Below are 22,595 nucleotides of genomic sequence, written 5' to 3' on the forward strand. Positions count from 1 at the left end.
TAACATCACAGGATGTAAGCTGTTCCAGGTAAAGCCGCCTTTTGCAATTGACCAATGGTGATTTTGTCAATGCCAGTAGTGTACAAATGGTGCTCCAGTTGTTTTGGATTGCAATCAAGGTACCTGTTACTATTGGTACTACATTTATTTTCTTTTGCCACAGTTATTCTATTTCTATATGCAGGTTTTTGTATTTTTAAAAAATCTTTAATTCTTTCTCTCCTACTCTGCTGTTTTTCTTTCTCTTCTATTCTGCTGTTATCATCATTATCATTATTATGATTATAATCCATTGCACAGTTGAGACTGCGCTTAGTATTTTTATTCAACTATTTAGTTCTTCTCAAGGACCTGGGATGATGATGTTGATTAGTAGTAGCAGTAGTAGTAGTAATATCAACAGCAGCAACAACAGTAGTATTATATCACTATAATATTTTGAGCTACCTACTTGGAAAAGATATACCAGCATCTGCTAAACTCTGTTATTTTATATGATTTCTTATACGTATCAAGATAATATATAGGTAATCCTCAATTTACAACCATTTTTTAAGTAATTATTCAAAGTTACAATAGCACTGAAAAAAGTGATTTATGATCTTTTTCACTTACAACTATTGAAGCATCCCATGGTCACATTATCAAAATTTGGAGGCTTGGCAAATGGCTCAGATTTATGATGGGTAGAATGTCCCAGGGTCATGTGATCACTTTTATGACCATCTGACAAGTAGTCAATGGAGAAGCCGGATTCACATAACCATTCACATAACTTAATAACTGCAGTGATCCACTTAACAAATGTGGCAAGAAAAGTTGTAAAATGGGACAAAACTTACTTAACAACTGTCTCACTTAGCAACAGGAATTTGGGGCTCAGTTATGGTCATATGTGGAGGGTTACTTGTAATGCAAATAAAGATTGGTGCTTGAGGCCATTTGAATTTAATTTCTCCTGATTTCCAACAGTACCACTGAACATATGAAATGAATGGAATGAAAAATATTTGGTATGTAACATTAATCAGCATGATTTTAGTATTATTTAGCAGTTTTGAAATCTTGACAAGTATATAATAATAATAATAATAATAATAATAATAATAATAATAATAATAATAATAATAATAATAATAATAATAATAAACAACAACAACAACAACAAGAACAAGTTGGAAGGGACCTTGGAGGTCTTCTAGTCCAACCCCCTGCCCAGGCAGGAAACCTTACACCACTTCAGACAAATGGTTATCCAACATCTTCTTAAAAATTTCCAGTGTTGGAACATTCACAACTTCTGCAGGCAAGTTGTTCCGCTCATTAATTGTTCTGACTGTCAGGAAATTTCTCCTTAGTTCTAAGTTGCTTCTTTCCTTGATCAGTTTCCACCCATTGCTTCTTGTTCTACCCTCAGGTGCTTTGGAGAATAGTTTGATTCCCTCTTCTTTGTGGCAACCCCTGAGATATTGGAATACTGCTATTATCTCTCCCCTAGTCCTTCTTTTCATTAAACTAGGCATCCCAATTCCTGCAACCATTCTTCATGTTTTAGCCCCCTAATCATCTTTGTTAATTCAAAGTTCAACTGTTCTTCCAATACTGAGACAGCAGACCAATTTGGATATTACTGACAAATAAATTATAATTTGATTCTCATAAGAAATTAACTTATTTTAAAATGGGAGGTAAATTTTTATTTTGGGAAGTTTGGACTGAAAATAGATTTGTTGTCCAAATCAGCTCATTGTTAGTTATGGTTTAAGAACATAAGCCTTCCATCCTTTATGAGGTAGGTAAAATGAGGACCCAGATTGTTGGGGGCAATAAGTTGACTTTGTATATAATATACAAATGGATGAAAACTATTGCTTAACACAGTGTAAGCCGCCCTGAGTCTTCAGAGAAGAGCGGGATATAAATGCAAATTAAAAAAAAAAACATCTAAGAAGTTATAAAAAGAACAAAATTACCTAAAACTAAAAAATAAAATAAAATATGGTATATTTAGGTAAAATACTTGATGTAATTTAATTTTAACTATGTGTAATTGGTAGCCTCAGAAATGCCAGTAATTCTTCAGATACGTTTTTTTTAATCTAAGCCAAATTTAGTTTCTTTATACCCACACTCTATTTAAATAGCACAGGGCCTAGAATAACAGATTTTAGATATAAAATAGATTCTTAATGAGTATCAGGAAAAAAGTTTTCAAAAATACAGTGAGACTAATTTAGCAGTAGAATTATTCAATTTGAATCAGAAAGGAAGTTTAATTTTCTAAATTGAATGTGCTTAAATGAAAGCTATGTAGCCATTTGTTTTGATTGCTATAATTTAGATGCATACATTGATCAAAGGATTGAATTGAATGGTTCCTACTAAATCTATGATCGTTTAACTATCATATACATTATCCTTAGAAGTTAAGCTTTAATAATTCTTGGTAATACATTTTTACAGAAAAATTGTTAATTATGGGTCTTTCCTAAGCTTTTTATCTAGTTAGCAATGCAGTAAAGTGGATTAATATGTGATTATGGATCTTCATATTGAGGATATAAATACTGAATGTCTTTAGCAAGTACAACATATACTTTCCTTTTGCTGGGATTCATTGCGAAGTTAGTTTTTAATAATAAATAATAAATATTTATTAAATAAATAAATAAATAAGTTTCTTATTATTTAGTTTATTTGGATTATTCCCATTTGCATTTTACCTTCTTATGGCTAGATTAAGTTCTTTTCCATTGGGTCTACTAAAAGGCTACTTTAAATCTCTGATTCAAGTGATTGTGCCTATGTAGGAAAAATATTGTTGAATCAATTGTTTATGACTATAGAAATTAGAATTGCAAATTTATTTTTTGTAAGTCAAATGTTTTGAAAGAACATCCATTTGGTATCTTTATGTGTATTATGTTGTATGCCATACATTCCTAATACTTTGTTGATCTGGAATTGCAAAAAAGTTGCTGCACCATTTTATTTTATCAATCTAATATCTACTGAGTGATAAAATAGAACTTAGTATTAAGAAACTTAGGAAAGAACGTTTTAGTCAAAACTATATGCATCTATTGACCTGAAGCTATTTTTCTTTTTTTCACTTTTACAACTAGCCCACAACAGTTGTAAAAAATTGAGGAATTGGGACTAGTCTTTACCTTTGACTTAGTTGATTTTTTCTTCTTATCAACACCAATGAATTCTTTTTTCTGTACCTAACAAAGAAAAAAAATATTACAATCCACCAATTAGCTAAATATTATTTCAAAAGAAGCATATTGAAAAATGATAATACATACCAAGTTATACACTTCAATGTTTATCTCAAAATCACTGGACACATTTTTCCTTTAAAAATAGGAGACAAAATGAATAAGGATAGCCATTAAAGGTATGCTTTGATAAAAGTAAGGAATCAAGGATAAAAGTAAGGAATCAATCAATCATGCTACAATTTGCTATTTACTGGAAATGAAGAGAAGCTGTTACCAGCCAAAAAAGAAAGAATGAGAGAGAGAGAGAGAGAGAGAGAGAGAGAGAGAGAGAGAGAGAGAGAGAACGAAAGAGAGTTTTATAGTGCAAGCAACTCAATCAAAAAATTTGAGAAGAGTAGCAGGACACACACAAAGTTGCAAGTTAATTGACTGCAGTTAATTTCCTTCCCAAGAATAAATGATTATTTCTGGTAACCCTTAATGAACATCTGCTGATCATGACAAGGCTTTGTTATAATTAAGAGATGGGCTACAGGAAAGAGATCATTTAGTGTATTTAAGAGATACGTTAATAAAATTCTTCATGTTTATTTAATAAATGTTTATGCCGCCCATCTCACTGATTCAGCGACTCTATGTGGCTTATAATATAATAAAAAGGTATAGAATAGAATGAGCTGGAAGGGACCTTGTAGATCTTCTAGTCCAGCCCCCTGTTCATGCAGGAGAACCTATACTATTTCAGACAAGTGGCTGTTCAGTCTCTTCTTAAAAACCTCCAGTGATAGAGCACCCACGATTTCTGACGGCAAGCTGTTCCACTGGTTAATTGTCCTCACTGTTAGGAAGTTTCTCCTTAATTCCAGGTTACTTCTCTCTTTGATTAATTTCCAGGTATAAAAGGATAACACAAAATGGTTAAATTTGAAAACTGAAAGGATGGTAACATCGGGGCGAGGGTCTTCTTGATTCAGATCTATTTGTGATGATTTATATATTTCTTTCCCTTTCTTTACTATATTCCTTTTTCTTTCCTATTTTTTTCTTTATATTTAGTTTGTATTAGTTGTTCTCTTTTTAATTTTTAATGTTTAATAAAATCATTACATAAAAAAGTTTACATAGACAGACATGTGAACAGAAGCATTCAATGTCTCCTATGTCTTACTCAGCAATCAGAAAGCCAGAATCATTACCATTGTTCTACTGCTTGACTGCACCAGCACATTTTATGTCTCTAATGTGGATATATTATGCGTATAATATATCCGCATTAGAGCATTGCCCCTTTTGATTTGTGAAGGCTATGCAGTTAAATCCCATATAGTGGCATCAGTTTCTTTTGAGAGAGGGAGTGATGACCTTTTAGGAAGTGGAAGTTGTGTCCCCTTCTCAAGATCATTTGATTGTTATGGATCCAACCACCCTGGACAAATTGCAGATGGTCAGGCAGTAACTAGAGGATTCTGAGTGAAATGGGTTAACTGAACATTTTCAGCTGGGTTTTATGTATGAACACAGCAATGGACAGTAATGGTCAGCAATGAGGACCTATTGCAGAAGGACTACAACTATTGTGCTGATCCCAAATGTACTGATATAACAGCATATTTGTAGTTTAGGGTTGAACTGTAGGGTCCATGGTGCATTTCCTGTGCACTGTTGGTTTGTTACTTTGATAGTGGAACTCTTGGTTTGTATGGACAATTTTATAGTATTGTGTTTCTAATTTGTCATCACTGGCTCTACTAAGAAGGATATCCAGGAAGGGTAGCATGTTTTCTTCTTCTTCTTCCCTTGTGAATGTTTCTTTTGAAGATGTTAATGTTTTGGGTATATTCTTTAGTTGGTCCTTTTTTATTATAAAGGTAAGCTTGTACCTGAGCCATACTTTGGGTTGTATGCAAGGAAGTGCTATACATTCAGGACTAATAGCATTATGATCTCTGCTATTAGTCCTGAAAGCAGTGATTCCATGGATGTCCCTTTGATTTGTTAACAAATTTGTATGTTGAACTGAAAGTATGTTAGGCAAGAGTTCCCCAACCTTTTCAGCTTTGTGGACTGATGTACGGGGGAGAGGGGATGGTTCTACATGAGTGGCAAACAAGTGCATATGTGCAGCTCTATTTGCTTGAGTGATGGGCATATGCACCTGCTGCTTTCACAAATGGAGCACACACCCAGTGTTCGCGCAGGTGAGGATGCCCATGCATGCACGCCCACCACTTCTGCAGCCTGTTCCAAACGGCTCAAGGCCTAGAGATGGGTCATGGCCTGAGGGTTGGGGACCCCTCAGTTAGGCAAAGATTGTTAAGATCCATAATTCTGGTTCTTTCAATCTTGGTGTATTTGGTTAAGTCAGATGTGCTATGTATTCTGGTTCTATGCAAATAAAATGTGCTATGACATCAAATGAGAACATGATTTCATCTTCATGTATTGTTAGGTTTTTGATTCTTTGGAGGCACTGTAGTAGGGAGTTGATGGAGTATTTGCTTTCCTCTGAGTTGTCAAAGATTTTTTTTGTCAGTTCTTTAGATGTGATAAAATTGGATAGAGATGTATGTCTGGTTTGTGTGTTTCAGAGCATCTAAAGCATCTGTGTGAGGATGAGTCCATTACTTTTGATCCACGTATGAAATCATGAAAAATGATTTCATTTTTCATGGTGAGGTCTCAGAGGTCTCTTCATTTAGTCATCTAGTTTTCAAATTGGATTGGTGTTCACTGGGATGTTATGTTTTTTTTCTTCTAGTAATTATTTCGCTTTTTATATATATTGTAATCTGTCCTTGATAACCATGGCTTGGCCTTTGTCTGCTGGTAGCATGATGTTGGTTCTTCTTTAGGTTTTTGAAGGCTGCTCTATGTGATGTTACTTAGTTTTGTAATGAAATGTCTGCAAGAATACGAAGGACCCCCTAATCATAAATGTCTCAATGGCAGTTGGTATTATAGGCAATGGTAATATTTTGGACTGATTATGGAAGTGAGTGGGGGGAGAATGTTACAGTGGTTCTTCTCCTTTCTTTTTGGCTAGTTCCATTTGCTGTTTGAGGATGGGAAATAGGTCACTAAATCACTAATTTGTAAAGTGTTTCAGAGCTAAATGCTCTCGCCTCTCCTTTTAAGACCACTGCAGTAGGTCATCTGTCAGTTAGGGATATTTAATGATTAATATGCTCATTATATTCAATTGCACATCTCAACCTCTGAACAAGTGATATTTTCAAAGTTTGTCCTAGTGCATAGAGACCAATCAAGGGTTTATGGGGAGCAAGGGGCTCAACTTTGGCATGACCAAATGGCAAATGGTATTTGGCCCTGTCAATTCTAATCTTGCATGAGGTTGCAATAGCTCATTCAGGACTTCAGGACAATATGGTCGTCTTGTTACTCTACTCTTCAAGAAGCAGATGGCAGCTATGATTAGGAAATCCTCTGTATAGGCTTAACTTGTACACTAGTTGCATTCACCCTGGATCATGAGGCTCTTCTCAAAGTTAGTGATAAATTGGTTGCCTTGTGTATGAAATATCATAAAAGTCTGGAAACCCATAAGAAGCTACAATTGATCCAAATATAGCAATGTAAATAGTGATGCAGAAGCCTTACTACATGAGCTAAAATGGTTACAGTTGACTTCCAGATGCAACTCAAGGTGCATGGGATGTAGCTATAATATTGTCTTTTTAATTTTGTGAATCTGTATAGAGACATTTTGGAATTGAAAGAGAAAATTTCTAGATAAGTCTAGAAACTTGATGATTAAATAAAATCCATATTCTATTCAGAAGTGTTGTAATTGCTATCTTATACTCTATAAAGAAAAGAAGATGAATCAGGCAAATAATAAAACAGAACCATTTACAGAAATGGTTTTTCATCTTAGGGGCCACCACCTTTTTAATAAGCGGGGCATTTCATACAATATTGTCAACAATGAACAAGGAAAAAACCCTCAATAGAATTTAAATGCAAAATTAAAAAACTAAAAGAATGGCCAATTTCCTGATACCTCAGCCAATTTTTCAAGGCTTCCTATGAAACTGAGCTATTCTTGATATGCCATCTAGTGGTCAATATAAGTCATGCATTTAATTCCTCATAGAGATAATGACACTCTTTTTGCACTTTGAAAATTTCAGTCAAATAATACAGCAATAAAAGTGTTCTGTACATCATGGCAATGAGTAAATTCCACAACTTGGTCAGCTTCCTATTTCACTATAGTAAACATACCCATAAACTTACTTGCTTTGGGATTTAAAAAAAAAACACTGTAGGATTCAGTATGTTTGTCATTAGGTTTGTTGGAGAAATCTTTTTTCCTTATTGAAATCTTTAAGCAGGTAACAGTAACAGAATTGGAAGGGACCATGGAGGTCATCTAGTCCAACCCCCTGCTCATGCAGATAGGCAGATCAAATAGATAAGGAAGTGAGAACAAAATAAGAGCATATTGCTTGCTTACTTCTGAGAGGAAACCTGCTAAAAGGGGTGTGTGTGGAAATCACAGATATGTTGCTTGGTGTGAGGTGAATATTTGATTTGAGCTAAATGGAATTGGGGGAAAGATTTGAAAAAATGGTGGGGAAAATATATTCTAAACGAATAGCTAAGGTAGTTATAAATGAACAGTTAACAGGGAAAATCGATATAACAAAAGGGGTAAGGCAAGGGTGTCCTCTTTCTCCTCTTCTATTTATTTTATCACTGGAGATTCTTCTAAGAAAAATTAGAGAAGATCAGGAAATAAGAGGCTTAAAAATTAGAAAGGAAGAATACAAGACTCAAGCATTTGCTGATGATATGGTATTTATTTTGGAAGACCCGATGCAAACAGGTCCTAAATTGATACAAAGGATAGAAGAATTTGGAGAGGTAACAGGACTTAAAATTAATAAGGATAAATCTAAATTGATCACAAAAAATTAATAAAGGAACAGGAAATTGAATTGGAGGATAAAATAAAAATGAAGACAACCAAGAAAATAAAATATCTTGGAATCTGGCTTACTGCGAAATGTTCCTCAATTAAGGAGGACAACTACGACAAATTGATGCATCAAATAAAAAAAGATTTAGGAAATTGGGAAAAGTTACAAATCTCATTTTTTAGGGAGAATAGCAACAGTGAAGATTGCCAAAAATATTATTTCTGTTCCAAATAATACTATTGAAATTAGGAAAAACATTTTTTCAAGACTTAAACAAATTAATTTCCAAATTTATATGCAAAGGAAAAAGCTCACGATTAAAATGAAATTACTCCAAGATACAAAGGATAGAGGGGGTGTGGTGCTACCAGAATGGGAAATTTATCATCAAGCGGCGAGTCTAGTCTGGTTAAAAGACTGGATGGAGCTGAAAAACAATAGAGTTCTAACAATAGAAGGACACGATCTACAAGTAGGGTGGCATGCATTCCTGTGGGACGAAAAGTATAAAACTCATAAATATTTTCAAACATTTCAAACTGGATCAGGAATGCACTGCTACAGATTTGGAAAAAGATAAAACAAAAACATTATACAAGAATCCCAATGTGGTTATCACCAACAGAAGCATTGATATATCCAAATTTACTGGAGAAAAATAAGAGAATTGATAAATGATCAGGGAGAATTGAAAAAGAAACAGGAATTAGAATAAGATATGGATAGGGTGATAGATCACACAAATTCAATCTAAAGTTGTAAGAGACAAAAAAAGGTATGAGGTACAAAAAGAACCACAAGAATTGGATAAAATCATTCATGGAACAGAAATAAAATTAATTAGCAATATATACAAATATCTACTTAGATATAAAATAGAAGTAGTAGTAGTTAAGGATACCATGATTAGATGGGCAAATTTTTTTTTGAGAATTGGAGAAATGGGAAAAAAATATTTTTTTTTATTTATTTTTTATTTATTTTTGTCACACAGTATATATAAGCATAACCATGAAACAACTATACAATACATAAGCATATATGTAAGTATGTAATAACTATATTAATTGGATAAAACAAAGGAAAACAATAGGACAGGAACGGTAGGCACGTTTGTGCTCTTATGCACGCCCCTTAAAGACCTCTTAGGAATGGGGTGAGGTCAATGGTAGATAGTTTTTGGTTGAAGCTTTTTTTGGGATTATATTGACATTATCAACGGTTTACAAGGAAAACCAGCTAAAAATGTTTTACCAATGGCATTTTACACCAGTACAGCTAGCTAAAATGTTTCCTAATAATTCGCCAAACTGCTGGAAATGTAAAAAAAAACCTGGAACATACTATCACCTATGGTGGACATGTCCTAAGGCAAAAATGTTTTGGTCCAGAATCAGAAACTGGACAGAAGAGATAAATGGATGTAAGATGGACTTGAAACCAGAGACGTTCTTACTTGGGATACTAACCAGAACTTATAGTAAAGATATTCAGTATTTGATATTACACATAATTACGATGGCAAGGATTACCTACGCACAGCTCTGGAAAAAGGAAGATACCAACAGAAGAAGAAACAATCAAGAAAATTCTGGACTGTGCAGAGATGGATAAGTTAACAAAAGAAATAAAGGAAAAGGAAGAGAGAGAATATTATCAAATATAGACCAAAATGTATGAGTGGTTGGAGAATTGGAAAACGGAATAGAAAAAAAAAAAAAGGATGGAGAAGAGAAAATAACAAATGTGTAAAATATTGTAAATAAATGAATCTAGATGTAAAGGGAAGATAAAGTCATAGATAGTAAAAAAGAAGGGAAAAGGGGAATGTTGTATAAAGCAGAAAGCTGAAGGAATGAAACCGTCATGTAAAAAAACACTGACTATGTGTTTAGGTTATGTATGTTTGTGTTGTGCTGTAATAAAACCAATAAAAACTTTTTTTTAAAAAAAGACTTGATCTAAGCAAAAGCAAATACCACTTAACTGTAACTCCTTTAAAAAAGTTGGAAACAAAAGGTAAAGAAAATATATAGATTCTCTAAATACTGCCTTCAAAAGAGGAAACATAATACCAAATGCTTCTCAGGTTAAATAAAATACTTTTAAGTTTAACAAGATACTTTGTTTTTAAACTAATTTTAATTATATATTATATTTGTCTCCAAAGAAGCCTACTACTACTGATATAAATACAAATACTGAAATAATACTTACAATGTAAATGTTGTTGAAAAAGAAAGAGCATCTCCATACAGAGAATTAACAGTACTTGCTAAAGGTGTTGCAACCATGTTTTCTGCACCTGATTTTAGCATGATTACATAGTAGTAATTTGCTGTATCTATAAATAAATGAATAGTTTATTTATTTACTAGTTTTAGATGCCATATTTCTACTTGGAAAGAACACTCAAAACATGTCAAAATAAAAACAATACACAAATACAAAGGTAAAAATAAAGGCAAGTTAACAAAAAGTTTAAACAAGAGTATAACAACACATAAAGTTTTGAACTTCAGCTTATATACCGTATTTTTTGGTGAATAAGACACCAAAGACTTTTTTACCCCCCAAAAGAGGGTGAAAATCTGGGTGCCTCGCCCACCCACCGGCCCCCACCCTTTGGACATTTTCAGGCAGTTCCAGGCAGCGGGGAACTGGGTCGAGGCACAGCCTGAGGAACAAACCTCTTTGGGATAGTTGGGGGTGTGTGTGGATGGGAGTGTGCCCGGCGGCTTTGGTGAACAAGGCAGGCCCACGGTTCATGGCTGGTCACCCCTCTGGCCGCCCAGCTGGCGGCTCAGGCCAGACAATGCTTGTGATGACTTCACTCACAATGCAATGTGAGGATCCGCTGCTGCCACCACCGCCTAAGCCCTCTCCACGCCCAGGAGCCAAGCTGAACCCCTAAAATGAAACATCCCACCTTTCCAGCCACCGCTGTCCGTTGGCCTGATTCCCCAATGCAATTCTCAGAGCCGCGTTTCAGGTGGCTCCCAGTTCCACTGCAATGTGCGGAAATCAGGAAATCATGATTCCAAAGGAAAACGTTTTCAGGCAGCAGACCCGCGATCCCCTTCCTGATTCCAAAAGGGGTGTGTAGAGGCAAAAAAAGTGCAGCATGTTTTAGGCGGCAGATCTGGCCAGGTGTTGTGTCTCGTCCGATCTCACCACAGCCGGGGCCTTCTTATCTGCTTCCGAACACGGAGGAATGTCCTAGTATGCCTCCCGGCCCCAGCCCTGGCTCCATGCCCAGACAGGCTGAAGAGGAGGAAGTATCTCCAGCCCCCAGCTCTGGCTCCATGCCCAGGCAAACGGAGCAACTAGACCCCTCCCCCTCCTCCACAGCATGTGAGCCTGAGGGAGGTCAATTGCCAACAGCTGCAGACTGGTGTGACCCTCGCGTCAGAAGACTTGATAGACGGAGGCAACAGAAGGAAGGGAGGGGCAGGCTTGGATAAGTGCTGAGTCATGGAGCCACACCCCATGGCCTATATAAAGGACCTGCTTTCTGGCATTCTCTGAGTCAGGCAAAGTCTAAACATATCTTGCTGAAGTCACTTTCTGGTCTCCTGCCTGCCCTGAGGACTTTGCTAGGACTTTGGCAGAGCTGCAGAGGCACGCCTGATTCGGATTTCCCTGACCCGGCCATCAGTGGAGGAGTGGGACACGACACCAGGAGGAAAGAGGTGAGTCTGCTGAGAAGGATGACGAGGGCATGCAGCTCTGCAATGTGTAATGGGAAGGAAAGCATTTTCAGGCGGCAGCGCTGCAATCCCCTCCCTGAATCCAAAACAGTTACCGGTTCCCTGCTGCACATTGCAGGGGAACTGGCCGCCGCCTGAAACGCGGCTGAGAATTGCATTGGAGAATTGGGCCAATGGGCAGCGGTGGCTGGAAAAGTGGGATGTTTCGTTTTAGGGGCTTGGTTTGGTTCCTGGGCATGGAGAGGGCTCAGGCGGTGGCAGCAGCAGTGGCTCCTCATATTGAATTGGGAGTGAAGTCATTGCAACCAATGTCTGGCCTGAGCTGCCCACTGGGCAGCCAGAAGGGTGACCAGCCACGAACTGTGGGGCCTGCCTTGTTCACCAAAGCCACCGGGCACATTCCCATCCCCCCCCAACTATTCCGAAGAGGTTTGTTCCTCAGACTGTGCTCTGACCCTCCTCTCAGAGCTATAAGTAGGAAGACGGGGGCATCTCGGGAGCAGTGCCTTCAGTGCCAAGTCCCTCTTTTGCCCCCATGAATCATCCCCCACCCTACTCATTCCAGTTAAATGCATGTAGAGTGATAGGGTTTGTTTTAAACAGATAAAAAGATCTGTGCTGCTCATTATTAAAATCAAGTGGAAGTATGGACACGGCTGATCTTGATGCTGGTAAGCAGAGGCAGAATTCTTTTTTTCTTGTTTTCCTCCCCAAAAATTAAGGTCCGTCTTATACACCAAAAAATACGGTATCTGTTTTTTTCTAGGAAGATGCCACATTTAACCCAATTATGTAATAAAACTGGAAGGAATCTTTTGTTCAAAATTGAGCAAAGATAAACCAAAAGTCAATTATACATGTACTACAGAAATAATATAAGTACAATAAACTGCAAATATTTTTAAAGTTCTATATTAGCATGCTGGCTGGGGAGTTCTGACAATTGAAATCCACACAACTAAAATTATCAAGCTTGAAAAACACTACAAGTAGTCCTCAAACTATGGCCATAATAGAGCCTGCCCATTATGGTTGCATGTTGTGACAGCCATTAGGTGAGATCACCTCTTTTCACAACCCCCACTCCCTGTGGGTCATTAAGCAGAGCATGGGATAGATCCTCCAGAGTGAGGGAAGAGACCCTGGGAGGCTTACCACAGGGACAGACTGGCTGGCCCGAGGCTTCCCAAGATCTCACCCATACTTGAAATACCCTGTACTCCATTTCCTGCCCCTCAGGGTCTCCACCTTGGGTGCTTTTCACCTAATCTGCTGGCCTTTTCTTCTTTCCCATTGGATCCCCTCAGGCCTTTTCACACCACCAGGTCCCCATAGGACTTTTCAAGATTTTTCTCCGCCACCAGGTCCCAACATTCCCTGACAGCTACAGGTACTCAACTTACAACCACAATTGAGCCAAAAAAATTCTGTTGCTAAGTGAGACAGTTGTTAAGTGAGTTTTGCCCCATTACATAATCTTCCTTGTTAAATGAATCACTGCAATTGTTAAATTAGTAACATCGTTGTGAAATGAATCTCTTTTCCCCATTTACTTTGCTTGTCAGGAAATCATAAAAGGTGATTACATGACCCTGGGACACTGCAACCAACATAAATATGAGTTTCTACGTGTCTGAATTCTGATGTGACCATGTGGATGCTGCAATGATTGTGTGAAAAATGCTCATAAGTCACTTTTTTGGGTGTTGTTGTAACTTCAAACAATCACCAAATGAACGGTTTGTAAGTGAAGGAGTACCTGTACTGTGCATTTCCCGTTTGAAGATCTCTAGAGCTGTGTACCTCATGTTAGGGAAGGAAGGCAGGCAACACCATCCTTTAACATTCCTGTGCCATGCAGTATCATCCCAGAAGTGGCTATTTCAGTGTGGCCAGTTTCCTTCTACTGCACTGAAATAATGGTTAATTCTAGGAGGTGGCTGCACATTCCAGCAATAGAGAATATATTCTGCTTCTCTAACATGGCCTATGCAATGTTGTGAAAAGCTCCAACACTTTCCTCAGTGCTGCGCAAATTGCATTAAGGAAGCAGAATGGATTGCTTCGTTCCTGGGGTGCATAGGTGCATCCCAGAAGAGGCTTTCTTTTCAACACAGCCGCACTGAATTGTGGTCACTAAGAAAATGGTGGCCACTTCTAGGATAGCACCATGTGCCCCAGCAACAAAATAGCTTGCTATGCTTCCCTTACCCAACTCTAAGCATTCCATAGTGCTTGCTACAAAACTCTTTTTTAGAAAACATAGCAAATGACTTCATAGCACAATCCCAGAAGTGGCTGCTATTTTCCAAATGACCAGAATTCAATGCAGGGACTTGGAAAATGGTGGTCAGTTTGGAGCAGGGAAAAAAAAACCAACTGATACGATAAGCATCCAGAATGTCCAGAAGTGCATCAAAACAGGAGCAATTTTCAAACGTGTCTCTATCAGACGACTGAGTTAAAAACTGGGTCCAACGAACACAAGTTGGGGCATGGCCAACAATTATGACTCAGTCTCTGAGCAGATTGCACTTTACCAATCTACTTCTGGACCATTCCACAGTCCATTGGGAGAATGGTGGTCAGTTTCCAGATTGTGCCAAGTTGCCTAGCAACTAAATGGTTTGCTATGCTTTCCTAACCCTATATTATAATAATCTATATCATCTGTCATGGGTGAGCATAATTCTACTGAAACTTATGGGAAGCTTTCATTTGCACTCAATACAAAATAACAAAATTCAGAAAGAAAATAAACAAGAAAAATCTATTTAGTAGAGGCAGGTAAAATGTTCTATAGAGGAACTATTGAGTCTGTCATCTGAACCTCTATAACTGTCTTGTTTGGTTCTGCAACCCATCAAGACAGACACAGACTTCAGAGGATAATTAGAATTGCAGAAAAAACAATTACCAACCTGCCTTCCATTGAGGACCTGTATACTGCACGAGTCAAAAAGAGGGCTGTGAAAATATTTACAGACCCCTAACATCTTGGACATAAACTGTTTCAACTCTTACCCTCAAAATGACACTATACAGCACTGCAAACCAGAACAAATAGACACAAGAACAATTTTTCCCCATATGCCATCACTCTGCTAAACAAATAATTCTCTCAACACTGTCAAACTATTTACTAAATCTGCACTACTATTAATCTTGTCATTGTTCCTATCACTCATCTCCTCCCACTTATGACTGTTGCTGGCATCCTTATGATTTATATTGACTGTTTCCTAATATGATTTGATTGCTTATTTGTATCCTATGACTATCATTAAGTGTTGAACCTTAAAAGATTGTTACAAACTGCTCTCAAGTGAGCTTGCCTCATAGAGCTTAGTGATAATACCAAGCCTTACTGTACCATAACAATTACCATAAAAATACAAGAATGTTACCTGCTTTCTGGATATTGCATATAAAATCTGCTTTTAAAGGTAGTCGCATTTCTGACAGAGTGACAGATCCTTTGGATGGTGAAACTCTAGAAATTGTAGAATCAGCTTTCATCTTCTTACTCTGAGGTCCTTTATTTTTAAGCTTATTTAACTCTTCCAATAATGCTGCTCTTTTTTCAGCTTGAAAAATAACAACCATCTTCATTAAATAATAACCACTTACCAAAAAACATGTACATTTAACAGAAGTTCCTTAATGGATCAAAACTATTGGTGTGCAAATTTTCATTTAAACCATTTTGACGGTGAACATGTTTCAAGAGAAAAATGGGCTGTTTTCAATATTTCCAGTTTTTCTGCATGGAGCAGATTTGTTTTGAATACAAAATGCTTTTTGAATTTATTTTCAGAAAGCTGGAGGTATTATGAAAGTAATAATTTCACAAATATAATATGGGTACTTAAAATAATATTGATTATAAAATATAAAGCAATAGCACTTAGACATATATTGCTTCATAGTGCTTTTACAGTGTTAGCAGTTTACAGTGCTCTAAACAGTTTACAGTGTTAGCAGATCTGGGTCTTCAATTTATCCATCTTGGAAGGATGGAAGGCTGAGTCAACCTTGATTATTTAGCATCCTAAATAATATTCTCTGCAAATCCCGTGATAAGCCAAACACCATACTTGCAATAAGAAGTAGCCTCTCAGCTTCTGCTTCTTCTTGTGATCCTTTCCCATGGTCCTCATCAATGCAGCAATTAAGAGCCTGGCTTGTTTGATGTATGACAGTTTGTTGCATATTAATTTCATTATTCAGCTCCTAAATGTAGTTGGAATTAGATAATAGTTACCCTAACAAAAGAAGTTTTGTGATTAAAAAATAAATGGCCCTTTATATGAAGAAAACTAGGCTTTATCATTTAAGACAGAAGAAACATAATATATACCGAGAAGAAATAGAATTAGAATACACATTATTGTACTGCACTGTACTACATTCCTTCAGCCCCTCCCCACCACACACTCACACACATTCAAATAAACAAGCAGGCCTTTTTGGAGATAGATGAGGATCAAAAACAACTTAAGTTAACCACTTCACCTCTTAATGAAGCTGAGAGTTATGGCAATAGTTAACAGGGAAAATAGGAACTTTAAACTTCTATAGTTTGCTCCTTAGATCCCCATAGATTAAATTGAAGACAAAACTTTTCAGTCCCGTCATTCCAGTGGTATCTTGCCATAACTGATCACAACCCTCAGGTAGCTAACGATGATTCCTAGCTTTTAAAAAATGCTCACCCTACAAGAGGTATTTATGTTTATCATGTGCAGAACATAACTGCACCATAATACTACATTATTTAACAATTATTTAGAAATACAATTACAAAGTTTCATACATACTTTCTTTTCATATTAATTTGAAAGTGGGATTCTGGCTACCTGTAACTTCTGTTTAATGTTAATTTGATCATTTCCATTTCTCTTCTCCTCAAGCCTGGAAGATACATCTTCTTTACGAACAATTACTTGTTTTATTGATGGACGATCAGTTTCTTTAAATCTCTGGGATCGATAGGCATCAATACTTCAAGGAGAAAAACATGCAGTAAGAGTACTTGACTTATTCTATTCCATTCCTTGATAAACAAGGATATCACTGCAAAGGTGGGCGACTAATATTACAAGAGCAGAAAACAGTGTTTTTCAACCATAATTAGAGTATTTTGTGCTTGTGATAAATTAGATGGTTTTGTAGAAGATCCTAATTGTTTGACAGATTTAAGTTTCTTTACACACTCATGTTTCTTCCATGATTTTAGGAAGCAGAGTGCTGTCCTTACTTCCCATATTCATTTATCCAAGAATAAATTAGTGATTAGGCTGGCCTATAAATAAATCTGTTAGTTCTTTTGGCTAATTTTGCCATCATTACTTCAAAATGAGCCATGGTTCTACTAGATCAGGGGCGTCAAACTCTATTTCATTGAGGGCTGCATCAGGGTTGTGTTTAATCTCTGGGGCTGGGGTGGGTAGGGCCAGCTTGACATCACTAATGACGGGGGTGCCTGTAGTGGACCGAGCACTCTGTCCAGTGAAAACAGAGCTGGAGAGGGCCACTTTGTTTTCACTGGCAGAGGCACTGAGGGCTGGTGCTTCACTATTTCCACAGTGCCCCCACAGGCCAGATCTAAGCAACCCTTGAATTTGACACCCCTATACTAGATCTTCTAAATAGAAATTACCTATAGAGGTTACGTTCTTCTGATAAAGACCCAATGCTGCTTCCAGATTCAGTTTTGCAGACAGACATTCTCTGGAATCTGATGGATTTTGGACTTTCATCACCTGCAGTACTTCCTTCTGCAACTGACTTATTCGGAGAAGCAAAAATCTGAAAGAGGGAAACATTCATGTTTGATAATTCTAAAAGCAGTTATATTTTGAAGCAACATCAAGACTTTTTTTTGTAAAAGCTGGACTTCATTAATGTAAGGAATATCCAGCTGGAAACATTAAGAGTGTGATATATTTCCTCAAATTCTTGAAAACCTACTAGGCCCTGCTAGATGTATATAAGTAATATCATTATATTTAACATTTGCTCTTACCTCTGGACTTGCAACAGCAACAGCCTCTGTTAAAGGCGTTAAGAGGGACATTGATGAAATATTCAGTGTCTCTTCCTGTTCATCATCACTCTCAGCTTCTAAAGTTATACTCATTTCTTTTTTAAGTTTCTCTATATCAGGCCCATCTTCATGAAGGACTTCATCAAAGATGTCACTTATTATCTTTGTGGTATTCATCTCATCATTTATCTCAGTTTCCTCTTCTTTACCTAGACAATGAGATCAAGAGGGATTAACACTAAATAATGATGGAAATATTTACTTGTCAATTAGAAGGGGGAAAAATGTAAACCAAGTGCTCTAATAATAAAGTGAAAAAATATGACAAAGAAAAAAGCCATAACAAGACATGTTGCAATCCAATATATATTTATATACTGCAAGTATTTGTGTGTATATGTGTATGTATATATACAAACACACACACTTATATGACTATTAATTAATCTACTTTAATCTTTATTCTGTATAAATGAGTCCCATATTTCATTACACTTATTAGTATAAAGTCTACGTCTATAATCCACTCATAAGTAGCAGTATAAGTAAAGGTAAAGGTTCCCTTCCACATATGTGCTAGTCATTCCCAACTCTAGGGAATGGTGCTCATCTCCATTTCAAAGCCAAAGAGCCAGCGCTGTCCGAAGATGTCTCCGTGGTCACTCCGTGGAACGCTGTTACCTTCCCACCAAAGGTGGTCTCTATTTATCTACTTGTATTTTTTATATGCTTTCAAACTGTTAGGTTGGCAGAAGCTGGGACAAGTAACGGGAGCTCACCCAGTTACACGGCACTAGGGATTCAAACCACTGAACTGTGGTTCGGGTCTTAAATCCATTGATTTTTTTTTCCTTTTTGACAATATATGTATCACCTTTACAATTATCCTTGTTTTGCTCATTTTTTCCTTTTTATTAATTAAAAATCAATAAAATGTAAATTTAAAAAATCAAAATCAAACACATACTAGAAGTTGCATAGAGAATGACAAAAGGAGTGCATAAACTTTTTACTTTTGCAGTAAAGATGTGACTTTATTAGATTAGAATAGAGTAGAATTTTTTAATTGGCCAAGTGTGATTGGACACACAAGGAATTTGTCTTGGTGAATATGTTCTCAGTGTACATAAAAGATACCTTCATCAAGAATCATTATGGGATTTATTATGGGAATAAATAAAAAATATAAATCCATATTATTCTGTATTATAATTTAGATCACAGGTTCACCTTAAATTCTCAAGATTAGGAATTGCAAGGGAAAAAAAGAGGTAGTCAAAGCGTTCAACAATGTCAAATAATCTAAGAGTGTCAAAATTAAAACTACAAAAAAAGAAATTAAAAATTGCATTTTGAAAAGGATGTGCAAACTAATAAGCACTGTCATGGATAGTTTTGGTCATTTTATTCAAAAAGGAAAGTTATTTTTGAAATGAATTTAATGTAAAATGGCATTTTTAAACAGAGATATGAGGAAAAGTGGTTATTAGTGCCCACAAGCTATGCTGTTACTGATTTGCACATTGTTTTTAAAATGTGCTTTTAAATTAAATTGAATCAAATTTAAACATTATATGCTGAATAAGGCATAGATATCCATCCATGATTATGGATTCTTTTAGACATGCTTCCTAATATCACAAGTAATTATTTCTACACATAAGGTAAAAGTGTCAAGTTTTAGCAACTTACCTGCACAGTGCATTGGTTTTCTTTCCCCTAACAATGTAGTCTTATTAATGTTCAAGTCCAAATATTTTTTTAAAAACTCTATTTTCTTGAAACAAATATTTTTGTTTACTTAAAAACAAGGCTAAACTATTTTTATTAAGATAAAATAGCTAGATTCACACAGCAAAATTTATCAAAGCAAATAATTTATAATTGGAACCATCCAGCAATTCACACTTAATAGCAAAATAATGTGTTAGCAGGGCTTTGCCTTCTAGCTATATTAAAAATTGGATATTCTGCCTGTAGTTGTTAGCAGGTTCAGTATTAATTTCTGCTAATTAATTAAATACAGTATGAATTTTGTTCCCAGCATTTTTCGTTGCCATGTTATTCTTTATCACATCAGTTTGGATGTGAAATCAATTTTTAAAAAAATACTAAATAGAATTTCATATCTTTTGGTTATAGTTAACCAGCAATTTCTTTTATTACCAATAACAGACACAAGGAGTTTGTCATTTTTTAGTACTTGAACTAGAAAGATTATGTAATACAATCAATTCAGGATACAGAATTAGGAAACACAAACCGTTCTGTCTATTAGGAACTTGCTCAGGTTTTGTGTTAGAAGCTGCTTTTACAGGAGTCTTTGGTGAGAAATCTTTCAGAGGACTGAGTTCTTCTGCCTTTTTGTTTTCTGAAGGACCTAAAATTTTCCAAAAAAGTAATTCAGAAAAAATAACTATTTTTTAAAAAATAGATACAACTTCTGAAATAATCATTTTTTAAAAATATTCTTACTTGTTTTCAATTTACCATAAGCAATATTAGCAGAAATTGGGAAAGGAAACCATCTGGCAGCATTATCTGTTTTTTTAATCTGGCAATATTTATTTTGGGAGAATGTGAATAAGAAGCTAAGACATGTTCTGTTGAATAATTTTGGAAAACATCCAAACCAAACAATCAAAATATATAAATATTTTTAAGTACAAACATAAGCATATAAAAAAGTATACAAATAATCAAACATTCAAAGTATGTGTCACTTATTTTAGTATATATCTGAAATTATCAGGGAAACCCTATTCTGATTTCTTTTACCAAAAAGATAAATGGAAAAGTTAAAAGTGCAGCTATCACTTGGTTGTGGCACTTAGTCAATTAGTACCTTATAGATGGATAATTTTAGCTTTATCACACAAATATAAATGGATCACTTCTGTAACAAATGTTAATGCTATTTCAGATGTTCATAATGGTTTCATGATACCACCTAGTGTCTACAACTGAGGTTAAAGATTTTATTGCACAATTATGATTTCATCTCTCCAGAATTAATAAGGAAAAACAAAAATCCCCCCCCCTACTGGCCATTTTATTCACCAGAATTACAGGTGTATTGTCACAAGCCAATTTCCAGCTGATTGTAATCAGGCTATTGTCCTACCATTACAAAAATTAAAGAAATAGACTTGACCCAAAAAATAATAGGCCTATTAGTTTATTAATCACACCAAGTAAACTTTATGCCATATTTTTATATCTAAAATTAGTGGATTGAGTACAAAATGGAAATATAATTGAAGAATAAGCTGCATTTGGAGGAAATCAGTTTACATCACTGTTTGGTACTTCATAGTCTGGTTGAAAATATTCTGCAATCCCTCAAAGTTCTATTTTTGCAACTTTTGTTGATTTTAAGATAACTTCACATAATACCAAGGGAGAGTGTATCAGACAGTCTGAGATAGTCTACTATTGATAAAACACTATTCCTAACATTCGGTCACATTATTCAAATGCTCCTAAGAATTAAATGTCCTTGAGGATATTTATCTAAAACTGTCCCAATTTTATACTGTGTTTCCCTGAAAATAAGACCCTGTTTTATTTTTTTTGAACCCTGAAATAAGTGTTTGGCCTTATTGCCATGCACTCAAAAGGCTTATTATCAGGGGATGTCTTATTTTTGGGGAAACAGGATAGATATATAAAACAAGGTGGCATATTAATTTCACTACTTAGAGAATATTTGAAAGTCAAGGTTGAACTTCTTTGGTCCTTGGAGGTTGTCTTACAGACATTTAATTACCAAATTAGGTAACATTATCAGCACTGATGTTACTTAATTTAATAATGAAACATTCTAACAAATCCATGAAGCTCAGGAAGCAATGAACAACTCACAGCATCACTACTTTTTAATCTATATTTAAATCCAACAATTCAAGTACTTGCCATTTTAGCCAGTCACATGCCTATTTTAACTAAATCATGCAATTCCAGCACTATCGTTTATGACAATGTATTGTGTCTATTTCGCAGGTCAGAATGAGAAAAGCACCTAGAACACTAGCTTTATTCTATATAGAAAAGCTATCAATAAATTATCAGAAAACCAACATTCTTTGCCTAATAGTATCATAAAATTCACAAATTGCAACTAAATGCTACTCAAACTGAGCATGTATTTATAAACATCTTGGAATCTTTCTCTATCCTGGAATATTCAAGATTTTATCACTCAAAAGGAGCCATGTTGTCCAAACTAAGATAGTCCCTCATGGCTTCCAAATTTGCCCTCTACAAAGTTTAACGTTCTTAAAATTATTCAACATAGTTGATACTATTGATACTGAAGACTCCAAAAGAATCAAAAATGTCATCTTCTGTGTAGACAGATTTAATCTTGGATTCTTGAGTTTCTTATTACCTTTTGGCTAAAATCAATTTTACTTCCTATAGGTTTGGCCCCATTTGTACTTAGATTGTTCTAAATCATCATGGCTTTAAAAAACCTCTAGATAAAATGTATTTACAGGTAAGCCTCGATTTACAACTATTTGTTTAGGGGCTGTTTGAAGTTACAATGGCACTGAAAAGTGATTTATGACCTGTTTACACACTTATGACCATTGCAGCATCCCAATGGTTGTTACATAATCAAAATCCAGATGTTTGGCAACTGGCATGTATTTATGACAGTTGA

At 35.7% G+C, this 22,595-nt stretch overlaps 1 protein-coding gene across 4 annotated transcripts in view; it reads right to left on the reverse strand.

Annotated features, from left to right (window-relative positions):
* The window catches only part of ANLN (anillin, actin binding protein), a 54,618-nt gene that overhangs the window by 16,124 nt on the left and 15,899 nt on the right, over nt 1-22,595 (reverse strand). For all 4 annotated transcript variants that reach the window (XR_009154949.1, XM_058181438.1, XM_058181437.1 and 1 more), the window contains exons 9-17: nt 20,193-20,309; nt 17,909-18,138; nt 17,543-17,691; nt 16,740-16,884; nt 15,978-16,113; nt 15,288-15,467; nt 10,388-10,514; nt 3,312-3,360; nt 3,171-3,227 (exon numbers count right to left, since the gene is read on the reverse strand). Coding sequence is in view for 3 of the 4 variants with exons in the window: in XM_058181438.1 (XP_058037421.1) it covers nt 3,171-3,227; nt 3,312-3,360; nt 10,388-10,514; nt 15,288-15,467; nt 15,978-16,113; nt 16,740-16,884; nt 17,543-17,691; nt 17,909-18,138; nt 20,193-20,309 (1,190 nt within the window). In the remaining variant the exon portion in view is untranslated. The remainder of the gene's footprint in view (nt 1-3,170; nt 3,228-3,311; nt 3,361-10,387; nt 10,515-15,287; nt 15,468-15,977; nt 16,114-16,739; nt 16,885-17,542; nt 17,692-17,908; nt 18,139-20,192; nt 20,310-22,595) is intronic.

Source organism: Ahaetulla prasina, chromosome 4, assembly GCF_028640845.1.
Source record: "Ahaetulla prasina isolate Xishuangbanna chromosome 4, ASM2864084v1, whole genome shotgun sequence".
Lineage (NCBI taxonomy): Eukaryota > Metazoa > Chordata > Lepidosauria > Squamata > Colubridae > Ahaetulla > Ahaetulla prasina.